The sequence below is a fragment of the Caretta caretta genome, chromosome 6 (genome assembly GCF_965140235.1).
Source record: "Caretta caretta isolate rCarCar2 chromosome 6, rCarCar1.hap1, whole genome shotgun sequence".
Taxonomy (NCBI): Eukaryota; Metazoa; Chordata; order Testudines; family Cheloniidae; genus Caretta; species Caretta caretta.
In genome coordinates, this window is record NC_134211.1 from 48,239,110 (window position 1) to 48,249,296 (window position 10,187).

The window sequence follows — 10,187 nt, forward strand, 5'->3', positions numbered from 1 at the left end:
GCCAGACACCAGGGCGGTTAGAAGAGCACAGGAGGGCGCGGTACGCATCAGAGAAGCTTTGAAAAACAGTTTTATGACTGGCCAGGCTACGGTGTGAAAGTTCTGTTTGTTTCTCCTTGATGAACCCCCCCACCCCTTGGTTCACTCTACTTCCCTGTAAGCTAACCACCCTCCCCTCCTCCCTTTAATCATTGCTTGCAGAGCCAATAAAGTCATTGCTGCTTCACAGTCATGCATTCGTTATTCATTCATCACACAAATAGGGGGATGACTACCAAGGTATCCCAGGAGGGGTGGTGGAGGAGGGAAGGAAAATGCCACACAGCACTTTAAGCACAGCACTTTAAAAGTTTACAACTTTAAAATTTATTGAATGACAGCCTTCTTTTTTTTGGGCAATCCTCTGTGGGGGAGTGGCTGGTTGGCCGGAGGCCTCCCCACCGCGTTCTTGGGCGTCTGGGTGTGGAGGCTATGGAACTTGGGGAGGAGGGCGGTTGGTTACAGAGGGGCTGCAGTGGCAGTCTGTGCTCCAGCTGCCTTTGCTGCAGCTCAACCATACACTGGAGCATACTGGTTTGGTCCTGCAGCAGCCTCAGCATTGAATCCTGCCTCCTCTCATCACGCTGCCGCCACCTTTGAGCTTCAGCCCTGTCTTCAGCCCGCCACTTACTCTCTTCAGCCCTCCACTTACTCTCTTCAGCCCTCCACCTCTCCTCCCGGTCATTTTGTGCTTTCCTGCACTCTGACATTATTTGCCTCCACGCATTCGTCTGTGCTCTGTCAGTGTGGGAGGACAGCATGAGCTCGGAGAACATTTCATCGCGAGTGCGTTTTTTTTTCTTTCTAAGCTTCACTAGCCTCTGGGAAGGAGAAGATCCTGTGATCATTGAAACACATGCAGCTGGTGGAGAAAAAAAAAGGGACAGCGGTATTTAAAAAGACACATTTTATAAAACAGTGGCTACACTCTTTCAGGGTAAACCTTGCTGTTAACATTACATACATAGCACATGTGCTTTCGTTACAAGGTCGCATTTTGCCTCCTCCCACCGCGTGATTTTGGTTGAATGCCAGCAAACATACACTGCAATGCTTTGTTCTACAGTGATTCCCCAGTACGTGTTGCTGGCCTGGAGTGGTAAAGTGTCCTACCATGAAGGACGAAATAAGGCTGCCCTCCCCAGAAACCTTTTGCAAAGGCAGAACCGCAAATGCCAGGGCAAAGTAATCCTTTCACATGCTTGCTTTTAAACCATGTATAGCATTTTAAAAGGTACACTCACCAGAGGTCCCTTCTCCGCCTGCTGAGTCCAGGAGGCAGCCTTGGGTGGGTTCGGGGGGTACTGGCTCCAGGTCTAGGGTGAGAAACAGTTCCTGGCTGTCGGGAAAACCGGTTTCTCCGCTTGCTTGCTGTGAGCTATCTACAACCTCCTCATCATCATCTTCTTCGTCCCCAAAACCTACTTCTGTATTGCCTCCATCTCCATTGAAGGAGTCAAACAACACGGCTGGGGTAGTGGTGGCTGAACCCCCTAAAATGGCATGCAGCTCATCATAGAAGCGGCATGTTTGGGGCTCTGACCCAGAGCGGCTGTTTGCCTCTCTGGTTTTCTGGTAGGCTTGCCTCAGCTCCTTCAGTTTCACGCGGCACTGCTTCGGGTCCCTGTTATGGCCTCTGTCCTTCATGCCCTGGGAGATTTTCAGAAAGGTTTTGGCATTTCGAAAACTGGAACGGAGTTCTGATAGCACGGATTCCTCTCCCCAAACAGCGATCAGATCCCGTACCTCCCGTTCAGTCCATGCTGGAGCTCTTTTGCGATTCTGGGACTCCATCATGGTCACCTCTGCTGATGAGCTCTGCATGGTCACCTGCAGCTTGCCACGCTGGCCAAACAGGAAATGAGATTCAAAAGTTCGCGGTTCTTTTCCTGTCTACCTGGCCAGTGCATCTGAGTTGAGAGCGCTGTCCAGAGCGGTCAGAATGGAGCACTCTGGGATAGCTCCCGGAGGCCAATACCATCGAATTGTGTCCACAGTACCCCAAATTCGAGCCGGCAACGTCGATTTAAGCGCTAATCCACTTGTCAGGGGTGGAGTAAGGAAATCGATTTTAAGAGCCCTTTAAGTCGAAATAAAGGGCTTCATTGTGTGGACGGGTGCAGGTTTAAATCGATTTAACGCTGCTAAATTCGACCTAAAGTCCTAGTGTAGACCAGGGCTAAGGACTATAGTTTGCCAGTATCTCCATATGGATCTATTTCCTCGTGGCAACCACCAGGGGGAGCCCTACCTTTTGTTAACACTCTGCATTCTATTTTTAGATAAACCCTAAGCACATAAGGTATAGCTCTGGGAGAGATTCTGTACTGCCAAGAGGCTCAGTAGAGAACGTGCAGCCCCAGGGAAAGGGAGTAAAGATGGCTTTATAACTTCTTTACACTCTCCCAATTCTAGAGCATTATAGGGACCAGCTGGTGTACCATGTGGTGTAAATTAGAGCAACCACAGGCTTCTCTCATTTACAGCAGCCCCCCAAAAGCTTCCTAGGAGCTGTTCCTTAATACGGAGCTGCAAAGACTCTATCAAGTACTGATATGACCTCTTCTGCCTCCTAGCCCCATGCCCCCTGCAGGATGGCAGCATAAGATCATTTATGATTACTGTACATACTTGAGAAATTTTCATCACTGGCTGCAGGGCTTTTATGACCATTGTATGGGAATGGAGCAGCATGCATGGGCCACAGTGGAACGGAGGTCATTCTATGTCCATTTTTAGCTCATGTGAATTCAATGCTGCATGAAAGATGTTGGACTGAAAGCTTTGGAAAATGAAGCCCTTTAGTTATTCATAAATAAGTCAGCTCAAACAGCAGCAGTACGAATTTCCCCATCCTCTCCTGAATAACACTTTCTAGGTGGTAAAGGACAGGTCATTCTCTTTGCCCTTTTGGTCCTTGACTTCACTGATGAGAGAGCCAACCAGCGTGCTATTTGGTACCAATTTCAGTGGTGGTTTTTGTGAGGATGGCATCTAGGTGCTGGTAACTGGTCTGAGACCACCAAATTAATCTCACAGCAATTAAATATTCCAAATCTGAAATATACAAAACAGTGTTCTTTTTACATGAAGAAATATGAACCATTAAAAGAAAGTGTTAACTGCTGTGCACATAATAGAACCTCTTTTTGTCCCTTGAATAATATGCATATTGATTTGGGATGGGCTTTGAACTATATTTTGAATTAAAACAAGCTATATGCATTGCCTAAAGTAGGCAGAGGGGTGAGCATATTGCATTTCTATGTATGAGAATTTAATGGGTTTTTTTCTCTGTTTTGACAGCTTTACTTATGGCCCAACCTAGGAGTCTGTTCATAAGAAAATATTTATGCTGGCTCTTTTATGAGAGAGTAATGATGTCAATAGTATGGCACAAGTCAAAATGTTTCATGTGAGCAGAGTTTAGAGGAACATGAATTTTAGCCCAGAAACAAACTGAGGGCAATGTTTCCCCTTATTTATTATAGACTGAGTCCCTTAATGATTCGTGACTGTTCCATCCTGGACTTCTATTCCCTTCATTACACACACACACAAGACTATTACTGTCCATTTGCTAGGTCTTTACTGCTATCATCACATTATCGTCCAGTAAGATATTAGCTAATGATTAACTAGTTAATGTTTGTACAGTGCTAATTAAGTGTTAAGTATAATTATTATATACCAACAAGCAGTGCGGAGCCAGGTCTCAGATCTTGTCCCACTCCCTCAAGACAGCAAATATTTTGTCGGAAGGTGGGAGAGGGGACAGTGTTTCCCATCTTTCTCGTCTCCAGAGATAGCTAGTATATTAATCTTACAGTCAGCAGATGGATTTTATGTGGCTTTTATATAAGGAAACAAATGTCACCAGCTTTTACTACACCTCCATAAAAGCTGTGAGATACCATCATAAAGAAATGTGACACCTATTTGAAGAGCAAAAGGCATGTCCAACAAGCATGAGACATCCACAATAGCAACAATTTTTTAACTCTGAGTATGACATCCTACAGTCATAGAATCATAGAATATCAGGGTTGGAAGGGACCTCAGGAGGTCATCTAATCCAACCCCCTGCTCAAAGCAGGACCGATCCCCAATTAAATCATTCCAGCCAGGGCTTTGTCAAGCCTGACCTTAAAAACTTCTAAGGAAGGAGATTCCACCACCTCCCTAGGTAACGCATTCCAGTGTTTCATCACCTTCCTAGTGAAAAAGTTTTTCCTAATATCCAACCTAAATCTCCTCTACTGCAACTTGAGACCATTACTCCTCGTTCTGTCATCTGCTACCACTGAGAACAGTCTAGAGCCATCCTCTTTGGAACCCCCTTTCAGGTAGTTGAAAGCAGCTATCAAATCCCCCCTCATTCTTCTCTTCTGTAGACTAAACATCCCCAGTTCCCTCAGCCTCTCCTCATAAGTCATGTGTTCCAGTCCCCTAATCATTTTTGTTGCCCTCTGCTGGATTCTTTCCAATTTTTCCACATCCTTCTTGTAGTGTGGGGCCCAAAACTGGACACAGTACTCTACAGTCCTTAGATGCCAAATCTGCCAGTGATGTCAACAAGAGCCATGCCTGCTTAAGGATGGCAGAATTGGGTCTAAAGTCCAACATAACAAAGTATAAAAATGCAGTTTTATGATACTGTAGCGGGTTGGTCACCCGCTGCGGCCTTAAAGGGCTTAAAACAGCCCAGGAGGGGGCTGTGGCTGGGAGCAAGCAGTTCCCAGGCTGATTGGGGGAAGCAGGCTCAGTTGTGGCCACGCCCCAATCAGGGCTCAGTAAGAGGGCAGTGGGCTAGGAGCAGAGAGTCTCCTTTAGCTGTGGAGGGAGATGGGCCTGGCTGCTGGGGAGCATACCAGGGTACCAGAGGTCAAGCAGGGTGGGGGAAGGCCAGAGGAGCTGGGAGGCTCCAGACTGGAAAAGCCCCAGGCTGCAGGCCTGGCAGATGGCCTAAAACAGGATACTAGGGTTGCAACAGGGGAACTGATGAGTAGGCAGAGGCAGCAGGTCCAAACCCCCCTTGCCTGTGATGATTAGCTTATACACTGCAGTCTGCCCCAGTGTGCGGTGCCTCAATGGTGACTGGCAGTAGCCAAAGACTGAGGCGAGGTGGGGATAGTGGGTGGGGTGTTCCCTGGGGAGACCCAGACACCATGGGGGTACTGCCAGGGGGCAGCACCCTGGGTAAAAGGGGCACTGGGGTCTGGGAGGGACACAAAGGCAAGCAGGACACTGGCCTGCAGAGGGTGCACTGGAGACTGGTGAGCTAATTCCCTTAGAGACCACCAGCAGGAGGCACTGCAGGGGTGAGTCCCACACTATGACAGATACCCTGGAGTACACACTTCTAATTTGCAAAGAAGATTAACTAAATATAGACAAAACTATTTGATAGTAGAAACGCAGAGTGCTAGTAGTCCAAAATGAGGATGTGCAGTTATTATCCAAACATGCTTTGTTTCATTCTGAATGCTAGCTGTTACTTCATAAGTGGATGCGTCCCTAGCAGCAGTTGGGAAGAGGCTATCCTGAAACCACTGACTGAGGAAGGAGTCAATTGGAGGCTTCAGTGAGTTTTTACCTTGGGGATTATTTTCTTAGATATATTACTGGCCTAAAATCAATTAAAAATAGAAATCTAGTTACTTGGCTATCTGGCTTGAAATCCAATTGTGTATTTAAAAGATTGGTGTCAAAAGGTAGGGTTTTAGGTTTGTGGGGCACTGGGTAGTCTCTTTGGAATAGATACATTCTAAACAGTCAGATAATATGTCTGCACAGAAGGTGCAACTATAGAATGTACCCACAATGGCTGAGAGGATATATACTGGTATCTATCTTCTATGCCTTTGCATAGTGAATGAAATCCAACTTTGTGCCAATGGTCTGCACAAGGCTGTCCTCATTATTTAAATCCTTCATGTGCACTATGCTGGTGGTGGACACCTGGTTGGAGGAGCCATACAGGAGGTCCCTTTATGCCCTGTGTGCTGGGAGGGTGGCTCTGGTCAGGCCAATACAGAGGATGTCACTGATGGCAGGCCATAGGAGGAGCTACTGGATCTACTATTTATTTTTCTTATTTATTTAGACAAATAATAAAAAAATGCCCATGGAAGGCTCTAGGTACCATAATATATAAAAAGTAATATAGTATTATTCCAACAGCATTACAATAATAATTTCAAACTAGAACTCAGCCAACCAGCCACCTGCATTTAAAAAAAAAATACATGGATCCAGTGGCACTAACCGTTCATTCAAGTAGCAAGGGGAAAGGGGCCAGCCAGTATTCCAGCTCCTATGTGGGGGTGTGGGTGGGGGTGTGTGAGACCATTGTAGAGAGGGCTGTCCTGCAAGTCCTCTGGCTCTGGGTTGGGGAGTGATGGATTTTTACCTATTACAGCCCTTGCAGATTTCATCCACATTGTCTACTAATTCAGGTTTCATGAATGCAAAGTGAATTTCACTCACTATGAATAGCCCATTTTTAAAATTATAGTATGAGAGAGGCAATGTTCAATCAATGATGTAAAAACATTACATAGAAGACCAAGTTACTGATCTGCAGCTGGTATGTCCCCCCATTTATTAAAAAAGTGTATTTAAATTTCAAATTTAATACACAGAACTTTGGGGCATGTTTAATTTATGATGGAAGGTTAGGGCAGGTCCATACAGCAGCCAGCAGAAAAGGAATTTTAAAGAAAAGCTATGATCAGTGGAAAATAAATGGAAAACATACAAGCGAACATTCAAAATCCCTACAACTTTAACAAACAGTACAGGTATCTTCTGCAAAGGAGAGAAGACATGCTTGCTGTGTTTCCTTCACTTTTTTTTTTTTTTTCAAATTTATTTTGCATTGACTTGAGAACCATCCCAAAGGCCTCATTTTATTTCTCTGATAACAGTAGATCTGCCCTTTTTAAAATTTCATTGTCCTCCCTGAAGATTCTATTTCTGGTTCCAATTCTTTTCAGCCTGTATGTTGCTACTTGCAGCTACTATTAGATGTTATAACCTCAGTATTCACTGTTACATGGATGATTCTCAAACATACTTATATGACCTGTCAGATCCTGGAATAGCAGCCACCTTCATGTCCAAATGCTCAAGGAAAAATTCAGATTTAAATAGTTTGGCTATACCTTAATATAGCCAAGATAGCATTCCTATTGTTTGTTACAAGACAATAGTGTTAGAGGTGAGCTTCCTTTGACAGCAGTTTAGTGGGACACAGCTATTGGCAGATACTGTAATTTCATTAGGAACCTTGGGATCATCTTGGAAGGTGAGGTCGTTTTTGGCCAAGTATATTGCTGTCACCCCAAGTTGAATTTTTTTCCATGCTTTTTAAAATTTTTATCCATTACAGTGCTTGTTATGATTTCCTGGCGTAGCTGTGTTCTCTTTGATGGCTTTGAACTCTAGTAGCCATTTAATTTCAACAAATCAGAAATGTCCAGCCAAAACTTCTAGGCAAAAATTTGAAATTATAGAGGGAAAAAAAAATTTGTGTCCACTGCATATGTACATGAATTAATGGATTTCCTAGAAACAATTTTTGTAAAGCAGTATTTTCATGTGAACCGAAAACTTGCACCAAAAGGTTCTTTTGTCTGGGCTATATTATAGTGGAATTAGTAAAAGAATCTACAGGTGGATGTTTCAATCCAATTCAGTTCTATATGATTTTAGTAACTGCTGGATATAATTTCACACAAATGATGCTCCTATAATAAAGGGATATTATCATCTTCAAAGCTAGTCCTTTTAACTCTTTTTTTTTTTTTTTTTTAAAGTTTCAACTACAAAACCTGCCACTATAACAACACTGTCTGGTGTTTGGGGTTGTGTTTTTGTTTTGTTTTTAGAAAAATTTTTCTCTTTTCTGCTGTGGTGTGAAGAACCCACAACACAGAATGCTGTCTATACATAAAATGCTATCCAATGCACTTAAATTGACTTTGGATCAGGCCCTAAGTCAATGAGGGGGCCTTCCACTGTAAAAATAGTGATTATTTCCCCTCATCCTCTTTAATTTATAGAAAGCTGAGGTCAGTGGTTCTCCACTCTGGCCCACCACTCGTTCAGGGAAAGCCCCTGGTGGGCCGGGCCAGTTTGTTTACCTGCTGCATCCGCAGGTTTGGCCGATCGTGGCTCCCACTGTCTGCGGTTCGCCGCTCCAGGCCTATGGGGGCTGCAGAAAGCAGTGTGGGCCGAGGGATGTGCTGGGGCGTGCCGGGGCTTTCCCTGAACAAGCAGTGGACCAGAGTTGAGAACCACTGGTTTAGGTGTTACAACTAGTAAATTTACAATCAGTCACAGAAATATAATGTTTAGGTTGCTGGTGTCCTTTGAAGCAAAACCAGAGGTGAAAGTAAGCCGGTACAGCGTACCGGCAAGAGTCAGGGCACCGTACCGGGGTGGATCGGCTTCCCCAGGCGCAATTTAAGGGGCCTGCGGCTCCCAGCAGCGGCTGGAGCCCCCAGCCCTTTAAATTGCTGCCAGAGCCCCACTGCCAGAGCCCTGGGGTGGCAGCGATTTAAAGGGCTCTGGGTGGTAGCGGCCGCCACGCCCTGGGCCCTTTAAATCGTCCCCGGAGCCCCGCCGCCACTTCCCCAGGGCTCCGGCAGGCTCCAGGGACAATTTAAAGGGCCCGGGTGGAAATGGCGGCCGGAGCCCTGGGGAAGCGGCGGCGGGACTCTGGGGATGATTTAAAGGGCCCAGGACTCTGTCCGCCACTACCACCCAGGGCCCTTTAAACTGCTGCCAGAGCCCCTGACTGCTGCTGTTACCCCAGGGAGGGAGAAGGAGGCGCTTGCCAGTACAGGGTGGGCCGGGGCTGGCTCTGACCTCCCCCAGCCCCAACCCTTCTGGGGGCCAGAGCCGGCCCCAGCCCAGCCCTGTACCAGTAAGTCCCTAGACTGACTTTAACCCCAGAGCAAAAACAACATATGTAGCCTGTCTGAAAATTGTTTAACTACTATGGTTACAACTAATGCCTAAACTCACTATAAAGGAGAATGATTAGGGAAAAGAAAATTTTGTGTAGTGTTGCTTGGCCCTGTTCAACAGCTACTGAGGTGGATACATTTTGGTAGTGTGTGAAGATTGTATGTCAGTTTGTGGACTTGATCCTGCAAAATCCTCCAAAGGGATCCACAGGGGTGGAGCCTTATTTCCTCAGTCCTGCTGAAGTCAACAGAACTCTACACAGGCTTAACATTTCACTCATGCAAATCCTTCTCACTTCATCGTGACTAACATACATGTAGACTAACTTCATGTATAAGTATTAAAATAATAACTTGCATTTCTACAACTCCTTTCATCCCAAAGGATTTCACAACACTTTACAAATTTGGCCCAAATCTTGCAGGGAGTTCCATACAGGCTGACCCCTGCACCCTCTTGGGGCCTCATTGGTTTGAAGATTGAGAGGGCACAAGGCTTCACTTCCACAGAGCTCACTTTAAGGTCAGTGCTCAAATCTGTAAAGTGCTTTGGAATCCTTTTGAGATGAACGGAGCAATAGGAATACCAGTTTTTTTTTATTTTTTTTAAATTAATGGATTTTATTAGTGCAAGGGCCTCATCTACACTATTCGACTAATACGACTAAAATAAGTCTAATAAGACTAAACACTAATACGAGTTTTGATTGACTTCAGTGCAAGCTGGATCAGGCTCTAAGAGAACATCATTGCATTTCTCTTCATTCTACTATTTTGGGCCCAAATCCTGCAAATACTTACACAGGTGGTTAACTTTAGTCCAATTAAAATTAATAAATCAAAAATGAGCAATAATGACTGGATCCAAAGCAATAAGCAGTTATAGCTTGATAACACAACTGTTTATTTCTGTCTTCTTTCATGTTCATTTTGGTTTACTTCTGCTACTAACACACTTTGCAATGTCTCCCAAACATTTGAGCATTTTGTTAGTTACTCAAGAACCATGGCACATTGGAGCTGTTTCTGAAATCCTACCTCTAGCCACTTCTCGTTTTATTATTATTCTCAGTTATCATTACTGTCACATGCTTGTGCATGCATCTGGCCCTTCCAAAATGTAAATTTTAATTAAATGAAGAATATGCATGTGACAAAGTAAATAAGAAATGG

General features: G+C 44.8%; 1 protein-coding gene across 1 annotated transcript; it reads right to left on the minus strand.

Annotated features, from left to right (window-relative positions):
- Positions 1–359: 359 nt before the first annotated feature.
- On the minus strand, positions 360–2,184 carry LOC142072612 (uncharacterized). Its single transcript, XM_075130044.1, has 2 exons — positions 1,284–2,184; positions 360–901 (listed from the first exon to the last, which is right to left on the minus strand). Exons 1-2 carry the CDS (start codon positions 1,861–1,863, stop codon positions 360–362), a joined length of 1,122 nt encoding a protein of 373 aa, XP_074986145.1. The 5' UTR covers positions 1,864–2,184.
- Between the last annotated feature and the right edge of the window lie 8,003 nt (positions 2,185–10,187).